Genomic DNA, 25,825 nt, shown 5'->3' with positions numbered 1-25,825 from the left:
CTTATAAATATTCTTTAAATACTACACCATGAGGTTTTTTTGCGCTGTTTTTTTCTCTTTTTTTCTGTATTAGTTGGATAGCTGAGCCATCCCCTAGAAACTGCAGCATAAAACCTCCCTATAAAGGTTGTATATTACTTTGTTCACAATATCACTTAACCTCTATATACCACTAATGAGCGCATTATCTGTTTTATTCACTGTGTCTGTGTGTGTCTGTGTGTGTGTGTATTGACTGCTGCTGAGCACACATCAAAGTCAATTTTGTTTGTCTCTCCAAGCGCCAAGCTTGGGAGAGCGTACGTGCACTAAGGCAATCCTTTGGGGGGGCATTTATCCACCTCTTTGCTACCTCCCTTCCCTCTCCCCCCCTTTTTTTTCTTCCTTCCCCTCCATGCTTTTTGTCTTGCTATTCCCATTGTCATCCAAACTCCTACCTACAGTATTATTTCTTTTTTCCCGTTTTCAATGTTGTGTTTTCACAGTTATTTACATTATTTCTGTACATTCATAGTATGATTGATATAGTGGCAGCCTACCCTTTCACTTGCAGAGGATCGCAGCGAAGCAGGTTGCCAGAGGAGGAGAGCAGGAACACAGCGCTATTGCAGGGCAGACACCGAAGGAGTGGCGTTTGACGTCACCGTGCTCGGGTGTGTTCCTCCCCGTAACTCCAAAGCCCCTGCGCGTGCGCTCACACACCATCACGTTGCCGCCACCCGCACACATCTTCGGCTGCCCGCCCGTGCACATCTTCTTGGCCGCCCCTTGCGCACAGCGTCTGCCGGCCCGCGCACCCAGTTTTCGTTGCACGCCGCCTGCGCCCCCTAAATAATCTTGCGCCTCATTGCCCCCCCAATTTGCGTACCATTGCATTACAACACACACTCTCTCAATCAATCACCACATACACACACTCACCACATACACTCAATCCCCACACACACACCACATACACTCAATCCCCCCACACACACTCAATCCCCCCACACACACACCACACACTCAATCCCCACACACACACTCAATCCCCCGCCCACACACACACTCAATCCCCCCACACACACACTCAAATCACCACACACACTCAATCCCCATACACACATACACACACACACACACACACAAACACACATACTCAATCACCACACACACACTTTCTCCTGGGTGGGCGACATGCTCCGATCCCCCAACCCCCCATGCTGCTGAAAACTGGTGCGGGAAGCAGACAGGAAGAGGAGGGGCTGTCTGTGTGCAGAGAGAAGCCCCGCCCCCTCTGCAAGACACAGACACATAGAAGCAGCAGCACGGAGCTTCTGCCCGCCCGTGCACATCTTCTTGGCCGCCCCTTGCGCACAGCGTCTGCCGGCCCGCGCACCCAGTTTTCGTTGCACGCCGCCTGCGCCCCCCTAAATAATCTTGCGCCTCATTGCGCCCCCAATTTGCGCACCACTGCATTACAACACACACTCTCTCAATCAATCAATCACCACATACACACACTCACCACATACACTCAATCCCCACACACACACTCAATCCCCACACACACACACCACACACTCAATCCCCACACACTCAATCCCCACACACACACACAATCCCCCCCCACACACACACTCAATCCCCCCCCACACACAATCCCCACACACACACACACAAACTCAATCCCCACACACACACAATCCCCACACACACAATCCCCCCCACACACACAAACTCAATCCCCCCCCACACACACACAAACTCAATCCAGTCCCCCCCCCCCCCCACACACACACACACACACACACACAAACTCAATCCCCACACACACACACACAAACTCAATCCCCCCCCCCCCCACACACACACACACACACAAACTCAATCCCCACACACACACTTTCTCCTGGGGGGGCGACATGCTCCGATCCCCCAACCCCCCATGCTGCTGAAAACTGGTGCGGGAAGCAGACAGGAAGAGGATGGGCTGTCTGTGTGCAGAGAGAAGCCCCGCCCCCTCTGCAAGACACGGACACATAGAAGCAGCAGCACGGAGCTTCTGGCCGCCCGTGCACAGCTCTGCCCGCCCCCAGGTTTCCCTGCAAGTAGCCCCGCCCCCCCCCTACATAATCTTGCGCCCCCCCCAAGGGGGCGCGCCCCACAGTTTGCGCACCACTGCACTAGGTAATAGTATCAAAAAAAGTGTATTGAAGAAAGCTGGCACATTCACCGACGTTACGGTCCTAAAACAGGACCTTTGTCAAGGGAGTGCACTCCCTTGATAAAGGTCCTGTTTTAGGACCGAAACGTCGGTGAATGTGCCAGCTTTCTTCAATACACTTTTTTTGATACTATTACCGAGTGTGCTGTCTCTTCCTTGCTATGTGGCCCTGGGATTCTGGATCTGCCTGGTAAGGAGCTTATTTGTATGTATGTATGTATGTATGTATGTATGTATGTATGTATATATATAAATAAAATCTGATTGTATGTTCAGTTGCCGTACTTGGAGGGTTATATTGCCAGTGCGGCTGTCCTAAAAGGCCAGAATAGACAGAGGTGTCAAAAGATGGTTTTAAGTTGCTTGGGCTGCCCGTTTCAGGGTGACACTGAGTAAATTATTAACAGCTGTAGGTCCTAACTGGGATAAATGCTGTCATAGACAAGTTGCCATTTAACCAACAAAGATATTCTGAAGTAACTATTTCAGTACAAGAAGCTTTAAACTCCATATATGTTCAGAAGTTCATATAACATCAGTACTGTATGTAAAAACCATGTTAGGATAGAGCATTTAAAGTTAAGATGGCTGACTGGGTGGTTCTATTTGGATAAATAGTCAGCAGTGAAGCTTAGGAAGGCATGAGACCAGAAGGACGGAGAATTATAACATCATGGAGAGAAAGATGTGTTAATATCTGGAGAAGATAACTACAGAAAGCTACTATGTGCAACGATTCTTAAGAATATCATAATCTATTTGAAACATCATTGCCATTCTTACTATTTTTGTATGCAAGTAATTATTTTCCAAATAAATGTTTTGTTTTTGTGTGCAACGACGAGAATGCTGAATTCTGTTATACTGGAGTAAATCTATAGCAAAGACTTAATTAAGGATATTTAACAATCAGCCATCACAGTCTCCATGGGTAATGAATTCCACTTCTGCGCTTACTCTTAAGAACCCGTTCCTTTGTTGCTGGTGAAATCTCCTTTCCTCCAACCTTAAGGGATGACACTGTGTCCTTTGTACTGCCCTTGGGATCTTAGTTATTTTGAAAGCTCCTTGAACTGTCCCCAAATATATTTTTATATAGTTATCATACACCCTCTTAGACGCCTCTTTTCTAATGTAAATAAATCTAATTTAGCTAGCCTCTCCTCATAAAGTTAAAATGTCCATCCCCTTTATTAATGTGGTGGTTCTTCTCTGTACTCTCTCCAGTTCTATAAAGTCTTTTAGAGTGGTGGTGCCAAAAATTGTACTCCATATTCAAGGTGTGGTCTTACTAATGCTTTATAAAGGGGCATAATTATCTTTACTTCCCTTCCATCCATTGACCATTTAATGCAAGATAAGAGCTTGTTTGTCTTTGAAGCTACTGCATTATTTGGGCACTATTGCTAAGCCTGCTGTCTACAAGCACTCATAAATCCTTCTCCATCAAGGATTTCCCTAATGTATCCCCATTTAATTTGTAAGTCAACTCTTTATTCTTGTGCATAACCTTACATTTATCTGTATTAAACCTCATCTACCATTTACCTGCCCACGTTTCCAGGCTATCCAAATCCTTCTGGAGGGAAATTACATCCTACTCTGATTCTACTACCTTACACAATTTAGTATCATCAGCAAAGATGGAGACTTTGTTCTCTATGCCAATCTCAAGGTCATTAATACACAAGTGAAAAAGCAGGAGTCTCCTGAGGTACGCCACTCACAATTTCAGCCCAACCTGAAAAAGTTCAATTTATGACAATTCTGTTGTGTATCCTTCAACAAGTTTTCAATCCAGATGCAAATATTTTTACAGAGTCCAATGTGCTTTATTTTGTACACTAACCTCGTGTGGAACCTTATTAAAAGCCTTTTCAAAATCTAAGTAGACCACATCAACTGCATTACCCTGGTCTAAATTCCTACTTACCTCCTAAAAGAAACTAATAAGGTTAGTTTGGCATGATCTATCCTTCATAAATCCATGCTGACTTTTACTAATAATTTTATTTTCCATTAGGTATTACTGAATATTATTCTGTATTAAACCTTCAAGTACCTTCCCCACCATTGATGTCAGGCTTACAGGTCTAATTCCCCGGTTGTGATCTAGCTCCCTTTTTAAATATAGGCACCACATCTGCTTTATGCCAATCTTGTGGTACTGAGCCTGTGGAAATTGAGTCCTTGAATAATAAATGTAATGATTTGGCTATTAATGAACGTAACTCCTTGAGAACCTTTGGATATACGTCATCGGGGCCAGATGTGTTAGTTACTTAAATTTTATCAAGCCACCTATGAACTTCTTCCTCAGTTAACCAATTGTTTGTTAATATGTAGGTTGTGGTTTCCTCCTGCGGCACTACTATTAAAATTGATTCTTACCTGGTAAACAGAGGGAAAGAATGTTTAATACCTCCTGCTTTTTCCTTATCTCCAATAATCTGCCTACCCATTTCACACTGAAAGGGTCCTATATTTTCTTTTCTCATTTTTTGTTATTAAGGTACTTAAAGAACATTTTAGGGTTGACCTTACTTTCTATTGCAATCCTTTTTTCATTATCCATTTTTGGTAATTTGATTGCTCTTTTGCGATTTTTGTTACATTCCTTATAATTCTGATATGATGTCTCCGTCCCTTCTGACTTCAAGAATCTAAATGCCTGCCTCTCCTTTTCCATTTCCTCCCATACCTGTTCATTTAGCCACATTGGTTTTGACTTATTTTTCTTTTAAACTTATTACCCAAAGATATACACTGATAACTGTGCTTTTGTAAAATATTTTAAAGACTGCACATTTATCTTCTATATTTTTCCATGCATAAACATCATTCCAATGTATTGTCGATTAGAGCTCAGTTTATTAAAATCTGCCTTTTTAAAGTTTAAGGTCCTTGTTGAACCCAAGTAATCTGCTTTTGATCATTAATTTGAAATGAGACGTTATGATCACTGTTACCCAAATTTTCACGGACTTGAATATTTGTGATTACTTCTACATTGTTTGAGATTACCAAATCCAGTATTGCCCCTCTCCTGGTTGGTTCCTCAAAAATTTGGGCCATGTAATTGTCTTTAAGCACCCACAAAAAACGGGTTCCTTTCGTTGTAATGCTAATCTCATTGCCCCTGTCTATGACTGTATAATTAAAATCACCCTTTATGCAAACATGACCTAGTTTTGATGCCTTCGCCATTTGCAAAAGTATTTTAGCTTCCTCAATCTCACTGATATTTGGTGGTTTATAGCATATCCCTACAAACATGTTGTTTATACTTTCACCTCCACTGCTAATTTTTAGTCACAAGGTCTCTACAATTTTATCATTCCCTTTATAAATATCTTCCCTTATAATAGTTTTTAGATCCAGTTTAACATATAAACATACTCCCCTTCCTCTTCTATTTGCTCGATCCTTCTGAAAAAGGGAATAAGCCTCTAAATTAACTGCCCAGTCATGAGTTTCATCCCACCATGTTTCAGTAATGTCTATGATATCATAATGCTCCCTTGTAGCTATTAATTCAAGCTCCCCCATTTTAACTGTCAGGCCTCTTGCATTAGCAAGCATTCAAGTTTTTTTTAAGTATGCACTATTATCTTATCTGCTCCTGCCTTTCTGTGCCAATTGGGTTTAGTCTTTAGATGTTTTCCAGTATTATCTGTATTTACTATGGGTGTCTCGCTGCTTGCCAAACTCACACTTGCCCCCATTCTACCGCCATGACCCCTTGCTATTTGCCCATCTCTATCTATTCTATTTAATTTGTTATCTGTTTCTTGTCCCTTCCCCCTCCATCCTATTGAACCGGACTGTCTTTTATTTGGACACTCTGTCCAGTAAAAAAATTAAAGATAATACTGGACATGTCCAGTATTACCTCTCTGGACATAGTGAACTGACTGGCTTTGGGGGGGGGGGGGGCACGGAATTTCTCCAAGCAGAAAGAGAGTAGGGCAGTGCTAGGGGGCTGGGCAACTTCCTCCATCCTGATTGGCTGCATTACCCAGCAGCAGCCAATGAGAAGGAGGTGTCAGGAGCCTAGGGCTGGGGCCAAAGAGAGAAGGAAATAGCACGGAGTAAAGAAGTGAGAGTGTGTGTGTGTGTCTCGAGTGTCGCACCTTTCACCATGGTGTACAGTATTTGAGTAGAGCACGGCACTTTATAGTCTGCAGAATTAAAAATTGTCTAAATAAAACTGCATATATTGCATAGGATTAGGAATGTAGCAGACTGCAGGAAAAAGCAACAAAAACTGGAAGCCAAGTAGCAGAAGGGTACTGTAGCCAATGAAAAAATGGTCAGGAAACTTAACAACTAAGGGAAAACTTACTGACTTTCTCCTAATAGAAAAGTTTCAATGATCTGAAGAACTTCCACCTGCTTAGGCTGAGAAGGGCTCCAAAAGCAGAAAACCTTAAAACAAAAACATGACAAGCACAATGAAGGGTGGGGCTGGAAATAGACCTAACCCCCAAAAATAAAACGTGGAGGTGAAGCTGTACTACCAAAAGAGGAGGAGACATCAATGCCCACTGTTGTGCATGGCCACATGGACAACAAAAAAATGGTTCTGGTCTGGCAAACAATTTTGATTTGGCTTGCCTTAAATTTCAAATTGAGGATCAAGACTTCTCAATATTTGTCTGGGTCCCATTCATTTCTCCAATGGCACACCACACCAGCACGAGGTAGTACCCATTTTTGATCCTGCCAGAGAAGCAGATCGCCGTTTAAAGAAAACTGCGTTGCTCTTTCATAATGCCTGCAATGTCACAAAAGATATTGCAAATTTGTAATGGCTATTTATTAAATACTTAAAGTAAAATATCAAAATGATTGTGATTCACTTAATGTTGCTCCTTTAGTGTACCTGTACACATTTCCACTTATGCTAATCTTGCAAAAGGTTCATGGCCAGGAATGATCAAATCTTAGTCTTTAATTTCTACAATTCATTACTATTAAATGTTCATCTTCAAAAAAGCAAGCTGCAGTATGAAAAAGGATTTAAACAAAATTAAATCAAGACATGGTAGATGAGAATGTAAATCTTCATTATGAAAAAGCATTTATAAAATAAAGTCTTCAATATGCACAATAATACATTTTGAAAGTTAAATCCCTTTATGTCAAAATTACCAGATCTTTTTAGAAAGAAAATGTATACAGGGATATACCAAATAAGTAAACATGTGAAAGATGTTGATCCAGGGAGTAATTCGATTGCCATTATTTGGAGTCGGGAAGGAATTTCACAGGTTTTTTTTTTTGTTTGTCTTTCTCTGGATCATATACTGTAAATACAAACATAGGATAAAGTATTTGATGTCTAAAGTTAGCATAGGTTGAACTTGGTGGACATATGTCTTTTTTCAATCTCATCTCCTATGTAATTCTACAATTAGCTTAATGCAGGAGGAGCGCAAACGTTTACTACTGCGCCCCCGTTTTGTCTGCCCCGATGCTCGCGCCCCCCCCCCCGCCTACCTTGCAGCAACGTCAAATAACGTGGGGGTTATGTGACGTCACGGGGTTATGTGAGGGGTTATGTGACGTCACGTCAAATGACGCTGTGGCGCCATGGCGTCTTAATCATGGTAGGTTTTGCATTGCAGAGGCTTCACGTGATCCCTGGCATTTCATTTAAATGCCTTGGGGAAGAGCGCATGGCCTCTGCAACCGCCCGCACCTTCCCAGAAAAATTGCACCCCCCCGGCTTAATGCACTACAGTCATTAGATTCCCAGTGTGTAGAACATTTTTTTTTAAATACAAAAAAACATGTGGCCAAACGATGTGACACTATATAAGACAATCAGTGACATAAGTGCTAATAAACAAAAAAATATATATAAGACTCAACTGTTAAAAGACTGTTCCAGTCTTCTCAAAACGTATTGTCCAAAAGGCAAGGGGAGCGGGGGCTGCACTATGTAAAAGGTATGCACATAAGGCATGAGGGACATATACGATGTAGATCTTTTAGTACAGTAGACCTACAATTCTATGGAGTCTTAATTCCGGAGAGAGAGGATGGTCAATTTTACTAGAGTTCCAACTTACTCCTATATCTAACCAAACAAACCTTTCTACAATAGGCGGAGAGAGCCCTGTGCACAAAAAGGAACACATCTAAGATACCTGGGAAATATGCTAATCTGGATATGCAAATTGTATTCAAATGATTAAAATTACCATATTTCCCAGGCATTTCCTTTTTGTGCACAGGTGAAATAGTCTGCCTATATAAATTAGGCATTTATTTCATAGTTTGGATATTTACGAGCGATTCTGTCCAATACGGACAATCAAACCGATTAGTACTTTAAAACAGGGGTGTGCAAACTGGGGGCGCAAGATTTTCCAGGGGAGGTGTGGCGGTTGCAGAGCCCCATGCTCTTCCCCAAAGCATTTAAATTAAATGCTGGGGAATTGCGTGAGGACTCTGCAACTTCCCTTGTATTCGGTGATGCGTCACCATGGCAATGTGGGGTCACGTGATCCTACAGCGTATTTGACGCTGAAGACAAGGACGGGGTGCACCAGGGGAGGAGAGCAGGCGGAAAAGTTTGCGCACCCCTGGTTTAAAACCTACTTGAAAGAAAGAAAAACGAAACCATTTTTAAAACGCAAATTACAACAGAAATTCATAGCATATTCATTGGCAACTATGTGGTGGAGTCATCTTAGCTGCAACTCCCCCTATTTAATAAGTAAACAAATCAAGATAAAAAACAAAAATCAACTCCACCTCTTTCCAATGTTCAGAAATCTAGATAACCATAGTGTAAGTAGCAAGACTTGAAAGCTTGCATTATGTCGAAGCAACATTTACCCTTTTTTTTGACAGGAAGTTTCATAAGTAACAACCTAGCTGTAGTATTTATGCTATAACCAAAGTTACATTGCAAATGGAAATAAAAAGCCAACCTGTCTGTTAAACTCCTCTTCATTTTCCATCCACATGTATTCAGCAAAAGGATTGTCGTCTTCATGCGAATATCCATTGATGATTAAATCGTCATTGATCATGTTTGGACTGGTGTTACTGCGACTTGGGTCTTTCATGATTAATTGGTTTGTGTTAATCCTTCCAACAAAAAAAAACAAAAAAGTATCACCAATAGTTTAGCTAAACTTAAAACAAGAAACACATGTTACATTTATTATTTGTGTTTAATGTACACCAAAACCTTTATAGACAAATTAAAAAAGACTTATGAAGTTTAGAAAAAGTATTGAATGCATGAATACATATGAAGAGACATATTTGCTCCAATAAAAGGTATCAGAGACTTGAGATGAATTTAGACTTCTACAGGAGGACAAACGTCTACTGCAGTGGTTTTCAACCGGGATTCCACAGAACTCCGCACCCCTCAGTGGGTCCGCGGTCGCCAGAGCTCCCAGCAATCCTAGGCACGGCTAACAAGAAAACAAAGAACAAGGGAAGCGCGGATGAGTAACACCAAAATTCAAAACCAATAATTGAAAGGTAGACTGGCTTGTTATTTAACCAGACTAACCCAGTACCAAATTAATGGACAAGGGTCCTCGATGAACCGCAGTCAATGCACTAAAATTGGTGCAATTTAACAGGGGGTGGGTAAATATAACCACTACAAATATATATATATTAATACTCACACGGGCCTGTGTGAGCACATACACATCGGATTTCTCTTTGCCACTTGGTGATAAACCGGTATGGACACTTCTTGTCCGCTCACAGGAAATCTCGGTATTCTTCAATGTCCTCTAATACGTCAGCTTAACCCTCTCCTATCCAGGAATAAGGATGGTGCCACTGTCTCCAATTGGCTCACACTCTAATGGTGCCGAACACAACTCATCCCAAGTTGTGTGGTGGATAGAGAAAGTGAGGAAAATGAAAAACTGATACAAATAAACAGTTCAAAGAGAGACAATACCTAGGGATCAGAGTACAGACCAGCTGGGGTGATAGCTGAACTCCCTCACCACCTGAGGGCTGCACAAGGGTTTAATCAAAACCACAGTAAATGCAGCTCACAAGATGTATCCCAGGTTTAAGAACAAGTTGGGATGGAGTATAAATAAATAATACAAATACTCACACGGGCCCGTGTGAGCACAGGCACATAGAATGATCTTTAGAGTGATGGTAATGCAATCCTTGGTCGTGAAAATAGATATTGCCTTCCTTTCCTGATGTCACAACAAACTTGCTCCCATGGGTTAATGATAAGCAGGGTGACTCTTGCTGATAAAAATCCCAATTTAATAAAACACAGACATATCAAAAAATAGTAAAAATAAAATGTAGAACCTTCTGCCAACCGTAACAAAGTCTGTGCTGTTTGTCCTTATCCCAGCGCACGCTCCTTCCACGTCCGGATGTCGTCTAACACGCAGGGACTGGAACGCACCAACGAACTGCTCTTCCTGGCTACGGTGTCCACAGAGGTCTAAAAAGGGGGGAGCAACGCTTTCTCAGGCTCTCTTCCGGTCAAGTGTCCTATGTGGGTCTTAAATATCCACTTTATGTCCTCATTAGCATATCAATCAAATCTGGCCAATTACTGCTAGAAGTTTAAATAAACCATCCCACGTATGGTAGCTCAGAATACAACACCTACGATCAATGGCATTATTGACCCTTAGTGGTCACCCCATGTATATCGGAACTAAAACAATTAAGTAATAAGAGTGCCTTAATAACCTAATTCTCAATTGCATACAACCTATTACATAAAAACTTGAGCCCATATAATTTAACCAGATAAATAATATAAGAGTACCTAATGACCCCTATTAACATTAGCACACAAACTATTAAATAAAAAATTGAGCCCTTAAAAACCTCATTATTACTATTGTAATTGCACCCTACCTGACATGGAATGCCAATATTCTAAATGAGACAGTAAGCCTTGTTGTAATCAACAAACCAAATGCTGGTATGTATGAACCTTCCTTGTCATCCAATGCCAGTAAGGTAAAGCAGTTGAGACAGTAAACCCAGGATTTTAAAAACAGTACAATTGCGCCACCTAGTGTTTTAAGAGAATATACATAAAGCCATCAGTACTATTCTCATGCTATTAATATAACACGAACACAAATATAGTGTTAAATGATTGCCACATATTAAGTATATAACCAAAAAATATCTGAATATTAGCAATCAAAATCCACATCAAAAATCAGCAATAGAAATTGAAGGGAGGGTCAGAATGACCTTATGGAACTAAAACAACATTAGCAATACGACGATTGTAGTGTGTCCATGTTACTACAAGAAAGCAGACAAAAAATATTGACATTGGTTCTGATGAAATTAAATACAACAGATTTAAATGAAGACCCCCAAGTCAATATCAACATTTAAACCTTGTGGGGTCATGGTTTTAAGTTTATAAATCCAGTAAATTTCCATTCTACTTAGTTTATTCAACCTGTGCTCTCCTCTAATCTCCTTTTGAATGCACTCTATACACTAATCCAGCTGGATTTGCACCATGTTCTAATTCAATCTCTGGAGATACTGTGCGTTGCTGCCAGTTTCCTCTGGATGCTGCCCATGTGCTACAGCACGCGGACTCTAAGGGCTCTTGAGGTCCATCCAACGTACTGGAGGCCACATGGGCACTCCAGAAGGTAGACACATACAGTATGTGGACCTACAATTAATAGTTGCAGATGATGAGCAGCACAGCCCGAATAATCCAACTTCAGACTTAACCGAAGAGAAGGAAAAAAGCGAGCAACTCCAAAATGGCAATAAGGTCAGGTTTATTGCAGGCTAGACAAACAATAACAGGACCACACGAACGCACCTACGCGTTTCGTGCAACAGCACTTTATCAAGAAGACAATACAAATGCTGCATCTTTATACTTACCTGAGTTGTCCGTCGCGCTATCGGGTGTGACGTCATCAACCAGCATCTGCATAGAGTTGCGGTGACGCAACGTGCACAGCCATAGCCTGGGCAAGTCAGGTGGTATGCCATTTCTAACTTTTTTCTAAAACAAACTTTATTTCAAACAAAAACATGAACAACACACAACAGTATGTAAGATTACGATTTAAAATAAAGTAAATCTTGCTTATGCAGCAAATGCCTGAGTGTAGCAAGAAAAAGGGGAAGATAACCTTCCAGTATATTATAATTAGATGTTAATGTATACTTTGTATAATACATAATGATCGATCATATTAAATCTTAATAATATTCAATAAATCATATCACATTAAGTACTCAAATTGTATACACTCAGGCATATGTAAATACCTTGTAGTTCAGAGGAGAAGAAAATATTGATATAAGTGGGATATGCAAATAGTGGTTAAAAATATATATATATAATCCACCAAATAGCCAGTTAATTTATTTATAAATAATATAACAAACACATAGCCAAATGCATATCCTCACGTATATGAATAGAGACCCATAATAATGGATACATTGATATACTTATGTAAATTTCATTGGAAACCTAGATAGCATGAACAGTGATTGGGAAAGCAAAAAAAGAATAAAATAGTAGAATAATAATAGAATCATAAAATAAATGATAAATAATAAAGATAATAATATTATTGTTTATATTTGAACAATTAATATTTTAATATTATAAATATCTTTTATTAATCATACAATTATAATGATATCAATTAATGATTCAAAAAAAATAATTCAAAAAAATCAATATTAAATCATAAAAAGTGACTTAGATCCCAATCAATGATCATAACAAGCTGTTCTCTTGTTCTAAGTGTATAAATCCAATAGGATTCACGTTTATCTAATAGCTTGGTTCTATCTCCACCTCTTGGTGATAAGGGGATTTGTTCAATACCGTGAAATGTAAAGAGATTTTCACTACCATAGGGACAATTTGAAAAATGTTTCGGTACAGGATGATTTTGGTCTTTATTACAAATTAATCTAAGGTGCTCCAAAATTCTGATCTTTAAATGTCTAATAGTTCTTCCGATGTACTGACGTCGACAGCCGCATTTGAACAAATAAACAATATACAGGCATACCCCGTTTTACATACACTCGCTTTACGTACACTCGCAAGTACGTACATTTTTTTTTAATTGCACCTTACCCCCTGTGTACGTACGCGTGCTTCACGAGTACGGACACCAGGGGGCGGCGTGTGCGTGCTGTGGCGGTGTGCCCTCTCTTCCTCTCCCCGGCTCTTCCTTCACCTGGCTCCCCCAGCCCCTCCGTTCCCCGGCTCCCCCAGCTCTTCTGTTCCCCGGTTCATCCTCTCCCCGGCTCTTCCAATCACCTTCCCCTCTTCCTGGCTATTCCGATCACCCCCCGCCCCCCTCCCTCTTTCCCTGGCTCTTCCGGTCACCTTACCCTCTCCCTGGCTATTCCGTTCACCCCCCCCCCCCCCCACCGGTTCTTCCCGTCACTCCCCCCACCCCCCCCGGTTCTTCCGATTACTCCCCCCCCCTCGGTTCTTCCGATCACTCCCCCGAGCCCCCCCGGTTCTTCCGATTACTCCACCCCCCCTCGGTTCTTCCGATCACTCCCCCGAGCCCCCCCCGGTTCTTCCGATTACTCCCCCCTCGGTTCTTCCGATCACTCCCCCGAGCCCGCTCAGAGCCGCGCTCTAGCGTGCGTGTGCCGCCTCTGACTGCCATGATTCTGCCGCCCGCAACCTGCACGCTGCTTGAGGTAGGGAAAGAAAGGGAGGAGGGACATGCAGGGGGTGGTGTGATGTGAGGGACATGGGGGGGTGATATGAGGAACATGGGGTGGGGGGGTGATGTGAGGGACATCGGGGGGGGGGGTGATGTGAGGGACATGCAAGTGGGGGGTGATGTGAGGTACATGCAGGTGGGGGGGGATGTGAGACATGCAGGTGGGGGGTGATGTGTGAGGGACATGCAGGTGGGGGGTGATGTGAGGTACATGCAGGTGGGGGGGGATGTGAGACATGCAGGTGGGGGGTGATGTAAGGGACATGCAGGTGGGGGGTGATGTGAGGTACATGCAGGTGGGGGGTGATGTGAGGGAGATGCAGGTGGGAAGTGATATGAGGGAGATGCAGGGGGGGTGATATGAGGGAGATGCAGAGGGGGGTGATATGAGGGAGATGCAGGGGAGGGTGATATGAGGGGTGCTGGAGGAGATATGATTTTACCCGTGCGGCCTGATTTTTTAAAAATATTTATAGGGGGGGAGGGGGGTCTTTTAAAAATGTATTGAGGCGGTGTGGGTCTTTTAAAAATGTATTGGCGGGGGCATTTTTAATATGTATTGGCGGGGGCATTTTTAATATGTATTGGCGGGGTGGGGTTACATGTATTTAGAGGGATGGGTTTTTTTGGTATGTATTTTGTGGGGGCACTAGTAAGAAAAAATTAGCTGACATTAAAGATTTTCTTTCTATAAAGCCTACTGTATTTATTTTGGTTACAAATGCATTATTTACATTAGTTATGCATATATATGATGTCTGCAGTACAGTACATGCATCGTAAAGTGGAAAAAAAATAGTGCTTCACTTTAAGTACATTTTCACTTTACATACATGCTCCGGTCCCATTGCGTATGTTAAAGCGGGGTATGCCTGTAAGTAGAATTGCAGTTAATAAAAGTCTGTATATTATAAGTCATTCTTGTAACAGAAGATGAAAACATTTTGTTTTGATTCCTTTTTACACATACTTTGCAGCTAGTGCATGAGTATGATCCCTTAGGTAATCTGGGTCTCCCCTCATCTCCAGATCTGAAGAGACTGGGTGATAATGTATTGGACAATGTTTTATCACGTTTAAATATAACATTGGGGCCTGTTGACACATAGGGTTTCAACACTGGATCTAAAGATAAAATATTCCAATGTTTCTTAAGGATGGTTTTAATAGATTGTGCTTGTCTGCTGAAAGGCAGTGTTTTTTCCCACATTCACCAAGGGCAAATTTCTTTCCACCTTTGAATGTCTGGTGGAGAAAGATCTTAGACTATTACATAAAGGTTTCACATTTAATACTTCTAATGAACATAGACGAATAAATAATCTAACATCAAATGAAATACAAGCCCTAAAAAATCTAAAAACAAATAAGCTATTGGTTATTAAAAATGCCGACAAGGGTGGGGCGGTGGTGGTACAGCATAGGGATGACTATCTCAAGGAAGCTATGCGCCAACTTGAAGATACAACTTCCTATGCTGTGCTACCCTCTGACCCCACTCAAAAGTTTCAAAAAGAACTGAAAGACTTATTGGATGTGGGCTCCATGTTAGGAGTTCTTAATGAGAATGACACTGATTTCTTGTACAGATCCTCGCCAACCACGCCCGTGTTTCACCATCTCCCGAAGATTCATAAGACATTGGTCTCCCCTCCCGGTAGACCAATTGTCTCTAGTATTGAGTCTTTGGGAGATGGTGTTGCACGGTACATGGATTTCTTTCTTCAGCCCCTTGTGCAGCAATTACCTTCATACATTCGAGATAGTGGGGATTTATTAACTACCCTTGACTGTTTCGAATGGAAGTGTAATATGGTGTGGGTGACTTTAAATGTCACATCTCTCTATACTGTGATATCCCATGAACATGGCTTCACAGCTGCTCGCCATTTTCTCAATCGGTCTGACTTAGCACCTACACAAACTATTTTTCTTTTGGATTGGCTAATCACTTTTTACTCACGTAAAAAAAAATTCTTTTCAATGGGGTTCATTATCTCCAAACACGTGGAACGGCTATGGGCACAAGTTTTGACCCTTCATACGCCAACCTCTTTATGGGGTAGTGGGAGTCGTTCCATGTGTTTGGAGAAATGAACAAATATAGGGAGCACATTCTTTTTTTATAGACGCTATATTGATGATCTTCTGTTTATTTGGGAGGGAGACATCACTACACTTTTGGAGTTTATTTCTGCACTTAACGTTAATGAGTTTAATCTCTCTTTCACTTATTCATATCACTTACAACACATTTATTATTTAGATTTATGTTTATACATTGATACAGCACTTTCTATACAGACCACCCTTTATCGTAAACCTAATTCTCGTAATACATTCTTACGGGCGAGCAGCTGTCATCATCATGCCATGTTTAGGGGGATACCTACGAGCCAATTTATAAGAGCGCGTCGCAATTGCTCCAATGATGATGAATTCAAGTTAAAATCTAATGATCTTTATGGTCGTTTTCTGCAGAGAGGGTATCAACGGGAGGACTTAGATAGATCCTTAAAGGAGGTCTCAGCTATGGATAGGAAAACCTTGCTGAGATATACAACTGTTAAGAGAATGAGATCCAATGATAGTCCTTCCTTTATGACTCCTTTCAGCAGATAAGCACAATCTATTAAAACCATCCTTAAGAAACATTGGAATATTTTATCTTTAGATCCAGTGTTGAAACCCTATGTGTCAACAGGCCCCAATGTTATATTTAAACGTGATAAAACATTGTCCAATACATTATCACCCAGTCTCTTCAGATCTGGAGATGAGGGGAGACCCACATTACCTAAGGGATCATACTCATGCACTAGCTGCAAAGTATGTGTAAAAAGGAATCAAAACAAAATGTTTTCATCTTCTGTTACAAGAATGACTTATAATATACAGACTTTTATTAACTGCAATTCTACTTATATTGTTTATTTGTTCAAATGCGGCTGTGGACGTCAGTACGTTGGAAGAACTATTAGACGTTTAAAGATCAGAATTTTGGAGCACCTTAGATTAATTCGTAATAAAGACCAAAATCATCATGTACCGAAACATTTTTCAAATTGTCCCTATGGTAGTGAAAATCTCTTTACATTCCAAGGTATTGAACAAATCCCCTTATCACCAAGAGGTGGAGATAAAACCAAACTATTAGATAAACGTGAATCCTATTGGATTTATACACTTAGAACAAGAGAACCGCTTGGTATGAACATTGATTGGGATCTAAGTCACTTTTTATGATTTAATATTGATTTTTTTTTAATTATTTTTTTTGAATCATTAATTGATATTATTATAATTGTATGATTAATAAAAGATATTTATAATATTAAAATATTAATTGTTCATATATAAACAATAATATTATTATCTTTATTATTTATCATTTATTTTATGATTCTATTATTATTCTACTATTTTATTATTTTTTTGCTTTCCCAATCACTGTTCATGCTATCTATGTTTCCAATGAAATTTACATAAATATATCAATGTATCCATTATTATGGGTCTCTATTCATATACGTGAGGATATGCATTTGGCTATGTGTTTGTTATATTATTTATAAATAAATTAACTGGCTATTTGGTGGATATATATATATATATTTTTTAACCACTATTTGCATATCCCACTTATATCAATATTTTGTTCTCCTCTGAACTACAAGGTATTTACATATGCCTGAGTGTATACAATTTGAGTACTTAATGTGATATGATTTATTGAATATTATTAAGATTCAATATGATCGATCATTATGTATTATACAAAGTATACATTAACATCTAATTATAATATACTGTAAGGTTATCTTCCCCTTTTTCTTGCTACACTCAGGCATTTGCTGCATAAGCAAGATTTACTTTATTTTAAATCGTAATCTTACATACTGTTGTGTGTTGTTCATGTTTTTGTTTGAAATAAAGTTTGTTTTAGAAAAAAGTTAGAGATGGCATACCACCTGACTTGCTCAGCCTATGGCTGTGCACGTTGCGTCACCGCAACTCTATGCAGATGCTGGTTGATGACGTCACACCTGCGACGGACAACTCAGGTAAGTATAAAGATGCAGCATTTGTATTGTCTTCTTGATAAAGTGCTGTTGCACGAAACGCGTAGGTGCGTTCCTGTTATTGTTTGTCTAGCCTGCAATAAACCTGACCTTATTGCCATTTTGGAGTTGCTCGCTTTTTTCCTTCTCTTCGGTTAAGTCTGAAGTTGGATTCTTCTGGCTGTGCTGCTCATCATCTGCAACTATCTACTGGAAAAAACCTTGGATGGACTGCAAGCCCCTGGTGTCTGGAGTGTCCTCAGAAGCACACAGGTAAAGGGCCGCAGTGCCCTATCATATATGTATATGTATACCTGTGCAACTTTATTACCTGAATCATTTATACCTGGTTGGGTGTTTATTACTGTGTCAAATTTGTGGTTGTCAAGTGGACCCCACTAGACACATATCCCTTCCTATTGTGTATTTACTCATCTCTCCTGGACACTCCATTGTCATCTGGATCATTATTTTTATAATATGCTACAGATGGAACTCTTTCTAATTTTCGCAGCATCACACTCTGCTTCACTTTGTAGACCTACAATTGATGAATGTTTTGGTCTTAAATTCTTCCCCTTTCGAGTTAGGCTGGGGCCATAGAGGGGCGAGGAGTTCCGAGCCGCGCTGACGCTGAGGCTCGCCTGCTGAAATCTGCGCGATTTCATGCCCATGCCGGCGAGGCAGCGGGCGCGATCGGAGGCGGGGGGAGACTGAGGGAGGCGGGGTAGTGACATCGCTGGGCCAATCGCCCGCGACGCACCGACGTCAACGTCACGGCGCCGACGCTGCTCCGCGCTGATTGGATGTTTTCAGCCGACAGCGCGCTGAAAAACAGCTTGACTGTCGGCTGAAAAATCCAGCGCCTCCGCACGCCTGCGGACGCTCGCGTGAGCCCCCTCTCAAGGCATCCTCATTGAGGATGCAGGGGCTCAGCGCGGAGCATCCGCATGGCTCAGCGCGGCCTGTCCTCCTATGGACTCGGCCATAGATTTAAAAATGTTTGTCTCCTTGGAAGTCTGGGTGCAGGCTATGCACCCATGGCAACCAAAGAACCCCACCAGTCGTGGTAACCAATTCGGTGTGGTGACTTTTGCTTTATTTCTAAAGAAACTTGGTACCAACCTATTAAGGTTCGCGCCCTTAGTAAAAATAACTTTTGGCATTGCTGCAGTTATCTCTTTTAAAATTGGGTCCATCTGTACCAAGTGCCAGTGTGTTTTAATATTTTTTCTTATCTTGTCTGCATCTTTATTAAAACCTGTCACAAATGGAACATTACATTTATCATTTGATTTTTTTTGGTTTTACCACTAGTAGATCTTTCTGGTTTAAAACTGAAGTTTTACCTATAGCTCCTTCAACAATAGTTGGGTCATATTGCATCTCCAGAAATCTTTTCTTTAAGATTTTAGTCTGGTCCAGAAAAACACTATCTTCTGTGCAGTTCCTTCTGATCCTACGGAGCTGCCCATACGGAATATTTTCAATTTGTCGTCTCATGACAGCTCGAATTGAGCAGATAGTTGCTGCAGTCAACCTTTTAAAAATACGTTTTAGTTTTACCTGTTTTATTTTCAAAATAGATTAAGTCCAGGAAATTAATCTCCTTATCGCTACACTCCGAGGTTAATTTTAAATGCATCTCGTTCTGATTTAAATACTGTAAAAAATTATTCAGTTCCTCCCTTGAGCTTCTCCAAATGAAAAGGACGTCATCTATGTACAGCCTCCAGAGGACGAGGTTCGCACCATAGGGATGCCCGGACCAAACTCTGTCCGCCTCCAAATCCGCCATGAAGATGTTAGCATAGCTAGGTGCGAACCTGGTCCCCATGGCGGTACCACATTTTTGACGATAATAGACGTTGTTGAACAAAAACACGTTGTGCTCTAGCACAAACTTAATGCAGTCTAATAAAAACTCTCTTTGTTCCTCTTTCACACTTGGGTCGTTCGAGTGTTCTCCTAATTACAGAGCAACCATCTACATGCCCGATAGACGTGTATAAACTGGTGACGTCACACGTCACTAATAAAAAATTATCTTCCCAGTGTATTCCTGATAGGCAATTCAAAACCTGTGTTGTGTCCCTAAGATGGGACCTAGCAGTCGCCACATATTTCTGCAAAAATATGTCTACGTATTCAGACAAATTGGTGGTTAAGGAACCAATTCCCCAAATTATCGGGCGACCTGGTGGATTTTGCAAGTCCTTATGTATTTTTGGGAGAAAATAAAATGTAGCCATTGTGGGTTTCTCCCTCAAGAGGTACTTATGTTCCTTTTCATGCAGTACAGTATACCGAGATCTTTCCCTCTATTCAAAATAATGGCAAGAGCATTTTTAAAACTAATTGTGGGATCTGATTTTAAAATTTCGTATGATACCCTATCAACAAACAGTTTGAACCCACTGGGTTTAATGGTCGGGGCAAAATTGAGCCATTTGGCAATAAGATGACCTTCAGTGGCGGTGAATACCTTTTTACTGATGTTAAAAACATTTTTTAGTGCATCTGTTTTTTTGGTTTTGCTCCTCCGCCCTGTCCTCTAGTCCTCTTTTTCTCCCTCGCTTTACAGAGGGAGAGTTTCAGTCACAGGACAATTGACCGGATGAGAGCCTGAGGAAGCTTTGTGAGAAAGCGAAACGTGCTGCTCCCTCCTTTTTGGACCTCTGTGGACTCCGTAGCCAGGAAGAGCAGTTAGTTGGTGCGTTCCAGTCCCTGCGTGCCAGACGCCATCTGGACGCGGAAGGAGCGTACGCTGGGATAAGGACAAACAGCACGGACTTTGTTACGGTTGGCAGAAGGTTCTATATTTTATTTTTACTATTTTTTGATATGTCTGTGTTTTATTAAATTGGGATTTTTATCAGCAAGAGTCACCCTGCTTATCATTAACCCATGGGAGAAAGTTTGTTGTGACATCAGGAAAGGAAGGAAATATCTATTTTCACGAACAAGGATTGCATTACCATCACTCTAAAGATCATTCTATGTGCCTGTGCTCAAACGGGCCCGTGTGAATATTTGTATTATTTATTTATACTCCATCCCAACTTGCTCTGATCCCTAGGTATTGTCTCTCTTTGAACTGTATATTTGTATCAGTTTTTCATTTTCCTCACTTTCTCTATCCACCACACAACTTGGGATGAGTTGTGTTCGGCACCATTAGAGTGTGAGCCAATTGGAGACAGTGGCACCATCCTTATTCCTGGATAGGAGAGGGTTAAGCTGACGTATTAGAGGCCATTGAAGAATACCGAGATTTCCTGTGAGCGGACAAGAAGTGTCCATACCGGTTTATCACCAAGTGGCAAAGAGAAATCCGATGTGTATGTGCTCACACAGGCCCGCGAGAGTATTAATATATAAATATTTTTATTGGTTATATTTACCCACCCCCTGTTAAATTGCACCAATTTTAGTGCATTGACTGCAGTTCATCGAGGACCCTTGTCCATGAATTTGGTACTAAGTTAGTCTGGTTATATAACTAACCAGTTTACCTTTCTATTATTGGGTTTTGAATTTTGGTGTTACACATCCGTGCTCTCGTTGTTCTTTGTTTTCTTGTTAATCGTTTGGGGACGAGGAAGAGTCCCCTATAGGGTTCGAGCAGCGGACAGTGCACAGAGAGACAGCATCCGAGAGAGAGACAGACAGATCGAAAGATGGAGGTGAGCGAGAGACACGAGCAAGGGTTGGGGTTCCCCAGAATTTCACAATCGAATTCTGGGGGTTCCCCAACCAAAAAAAAAAAAAAAAAGGGATTGAAAACCACTGGTCTACTGTCTACTAGAACTTTGAACTACAGGGGTTTCAGAAAGAAACCTGATATTTCTCAAATTCACAAGAACTGCCGAACCACTGTAGTGTGCACAGTAGCTCGCCATCAGTCTAAGAAACATTTCATTGTAAATTTTAACATGTTGACATTTGATGCAAGCTAACTCATGATCACCAATTCAATACTAATTCAGGACTAGACAGAATAGATAGGAATGGAGAAAGATAGAAATTAGCAAGAATGTAAGCAATCTATTTTAAATATAGATAATACTAGTATACTCCTAAAGACTAAAATCGATGGGAGAAGGGCCAACAAACAAATTTTGCGAATGGTAACGCAGCACAACTAGCCCACATTTTAGTAATGAGCGATTGTAATTATTCAGACATTGACAGGAGCAATGAGATTAGCAGTACAACTAAAGGAAACCGGTTTCTGGGTATGCCAAGACAGATACATGACGCAGATTATTTTAGTAACCTTCATTTTCAGCAGTTATCAGCTGTTTAGAGGTTAGTGGCCTCTCCCCCCAGGGTTTAAGCTTACCCCTCCCTATTTTTTAAGGCCCGTAATATACTGTGTGCGGCCGCGCATGCACGTGACGCGTGTATGGTGGTCTGTGTTGCCGGGAGCAACAGGGTGCGCATATATATATATTCTCAGAATCCCTATCTGCGCATTTTAAGTGAAACTTTTGTCTTTTGTCACTGTTTTGTCACAGAAATTGTATTTGTAATGATGATGTTTTTAATTAAAAATTAAAAACACAATTTTAGTGCAAAACACGAAGAAGTTTGACTTAGAACATGTGTTCTAGCTATTTGCACTTCTATATTTATAGTAACTGAATTACTTGTGTGTGTTTGTCAGTCAGTGTGTCACTGTGTGCGTGTGTGTTATTCTTCATGTCCTTCCTCCCTCTCTCCTAACTCCCCCCCACCCCTGCCCTTCTACCCGCCACCAAAACTCGTGGCCATGATCCTGTGCCCAGCACAACAGATTCTCAGGGCCTTCACGTTGCCAGTACTGTGCCAAGCTCTGTTAAAGGCATGTAGAGTGACATCGGTCAAGCTGGGGCCAGTTTCCTTTCTCCTTGTGAGGACCGAAGCACTAACATTGATCACTCTATGACCAGCACAGATTCTCGTGCCCCCAATATTCATTATCTACTGCTCGGCAGCACAGCACTTGCTGACCCGTTACTAACAACGCCTGCTAAGAGACCCCGGCCAACCTACCCAGCCACCCTCCTAAAATCCCAGCCTCGCCCTCCGCTTGGCCACTGATCGTCTCCTCCTCTGAGCGTCCGTCATCACCGATAGCGCTTGTGTAGTCGTCAATGGCTGCGCTTCCTCCCGGCGGTGGGCGGTTTGTGATGGTAGTTGGCCGGGTCTTCGCGGTACAGCGCGGGATGCGGAGCTGCGGCACACTCAATCCCCCCCCCCCCCCTGTTACCAGGCCAGGCCCCCTCCCATACCCCGGCAGAGCTATGGGGACACAGCACCTGGATCTCAGGCTGCGTGTTTGATCGCGCCGCAAACGCAATTGCACGCACACTCCTAGCATGACCACGGCCTTAAACACCATAAGGACTCGTCCATGCCAAGAGCGAGCGAGCATGTAAGCTCGTGCTCAGCGCAATCAAACGCATTACGATAATGTGTTTGACAAGTGTGCGCGACCATGAGCACTTCGCGCTCAGCTGCTTGGCGAGAAATACTTTTGAATTTGTCGCACTTGCCCTGGTCATGTGCGCGGTTCAGCTGATGAGTTCGAACCGCTCACGTGAAGTCACAGGCACGTCCCCCTGCGTGCCCAACTACACAGGACACAAATCGCCCCTGCTATCATATATATAATTTATTAGTCAGAAATGAGTGCCCTGTTCTGAGGGGATTATTATTATAAGCTACTTTCATAAATAATAGACAATTTTGTATAGTTATATAGATTCTTTTTTAATTAAAATACAATTTCAAATACATTGAAGGACCTACACATAGTTAGGTCCAGAAATAATTGGACACTGATATAAGTTTTGTTATTTCGGCTGTGTACCAAAATAAATTCAAGTTACAGTTAAATAATGAATATGGGTTTAAAGTGCAGTCTATCAGCTTTAATTTGGGGGTATTCACATCCAAACTGGAGGAAGGGTTTAGGAATTACATTTCGTTAATATGTAGCCCCCTCTTTTTCAATGGACCAAAAGTAATTGGACAATTGACTCAAAAGCTGTTTCATGGACAGGTGTGGTCTATTCTTTCGTTATTTCATCATCAATTAAGCAGGTAAAGGGTCTGGAGTTTATTCCAGGTGTGGCATTCGCATTAGGAAGCCGTTTCTGTGAACCCACAACATGCGGTCAAAGTAGCTCTCAATGCAAGTGAAGCAGGGCATCCTTAGGCTGCAAAAAATAAATAAAAAATCTATCAGAGAGATAGCAGGAACATTAGGAGTGGCCAAATCAACAGTTTGGTACATTCTGAGAAAAAAAAAAGAACGCACTGGTGAGCTCTGCAACACAAAAAGGCCTGGACGTCCACAAAAGACAACAGTGGTGGATGATCGCAAGATCCTTTCCATGGTAAAGAAAAACCCCTTCACAACATCCAGCCAAGGGAAGAACACTCTCCAGGAGGTAGGCATATCATTATCCAAGTCTACCATAAAGAGAAGATTTCACGAGAGCAAATACAGAGGGTTCACCACACGGTGCAAACCATTTATAAAAGTCTCAAGAATAGAAAGGCCAGATTAGACTTCGCTAAATAATAGCTAAAAAGCCATCCCAGTTCTGGAACAGCATTCTTTGGACAGATGAAACTAAAATCAACCTGTACCAGAATGATGGGAAGAAAAAAGTATGGAGAAGGCTTGGAACGGCTCATGATCCAAAGCATACCACATCATCTGTAAAATATGGTGGAGGCAGTGTGATGGCATGGGCATGCATGGCTTACAATGGCACTGGGTCACTAGTTTTTATTGATGATGTGACAGAAGACAGAAGCAGCCAGATGAATTCTGAAGTGTATAGGGATATAGTCTGCTCAGATTCAGCCAAATTCAGCAAAGTTGATAGGACGGCGCTTCACTTTACAGATGGACAATGACCCAAAACATACTGCGAAAGCAACTCAGGAGTTTAAGGTAAAGAAGTGGAATATTCTGCAATGGCCGAGTCAATCACTTGATCTCAACCTGATCGAGCATGCATTTCACTTGCTGAAGACAAAACTTAAGGCATAAAGACCCACGAACAAACAACAACTGAAGACAGCTGCAGGAAAGGCCTGGCAAAGCATCACAAAGGAGGAAACCCAGCATTTGGTGATGTCCATGCGTTCCAGACTTCAAGCAGTCTTTGCCTGCAAAGGATTTTCGACAAAGTATTAAAATTAACATTTTATTTATGATTGTGTTAATTTGTCCAATTACATTTGAGCCCCTGAAATAAGGGAACTTTGTATGAAAATGGTTGCAATTCCTAAACGTTTCATACGATATTTTTATTCAACCCCTTGAATTAAAGCTGAAAGTCTGCACTTCTATTGCATCTGGGTTGTTTCATTTCAAATCCATTGTGATGGCGTACAGAGCCAAAATTATGAAAATTGTTTCAGTGTCCAATTATTTCCGCACCTAACTGTACACTCACACTGTTGCTATCTATATATCGACACACTAGTGATGAACCGGCTCCTAAAAAAACACCGGGTACCCAGGGAAAACACACACACACACACACTGGCTATTGAGAAAGGTCCCAGTGGGGACTGAAACATTTAGTCAACAAATTTCGAGAGGGCGAGAGGGTGGGTGACGAGAGGGTGAGAGGATGGGTGACTGGGTGTAAGGAGACAGGGGATATGTCCCCCACGGCGTGTCTGCCCCCCACCTGAACGGAGTCCCGCAGGAGCTGCCTCCTCATTTCCCCGTCGGGGCTCCGCTCCTGTCGGCCGTGTGACGCCCTCTCCACCTCCTTCGGCACCAAACGCTGCCGCACTTCCGGATCTCGCGCGCTGTGTTT

General features: G+C 41.6%; 1 protein-coding gene across 2 annotated transcripts in view; it reads right to left on the bottom strand.

Annotated features, from left to right (window-relative positions):
- The window catches only part of PAIP2 (poly(A) binding protein interacting protein 2), an 84,481-nt gene that overhangs the window by 19,377 nt on the left and 39,279 nt on the right, over nucleotides 1-25,825 (bottom strand). For both annotated transcript variants that reach the window (XM_075601625.1, XM_075601624.1), the window contains exon 2: nucleotides 9,151-9,310. In XM_075601625.1, the coding sequence (XP_075457740.1) occupies nucleotides 9,151-9,288 (138 nt within the window). In that variant the 5' untranslated portion in view covers nucleotides 9,289-9,310. The remainder of the gene's footprint in view (nucleotides 1-9,150; nucleotides 9,311-25,825) is intronic.

This window comes from Ascaphus truei, chromosome 5, assembly GCF_040206685.1.
Source record: "Ascaphus truei isolate aAscTru1 chromosome 5, aAscTru1.hap1, whole genome shotgun sequence".
Classification (NCBI taxonomy): Eukaryota; Metazoa; Chordata; class Amphibia; order Anura; family Ascaphidae; genus Ascaphus; species Ascaphus truei.
The sequence above is the reverse complement of the archived record's forward strand: the minus strand, read 5'-3'. Positions and strand labels throughout refer to the sequence as shown.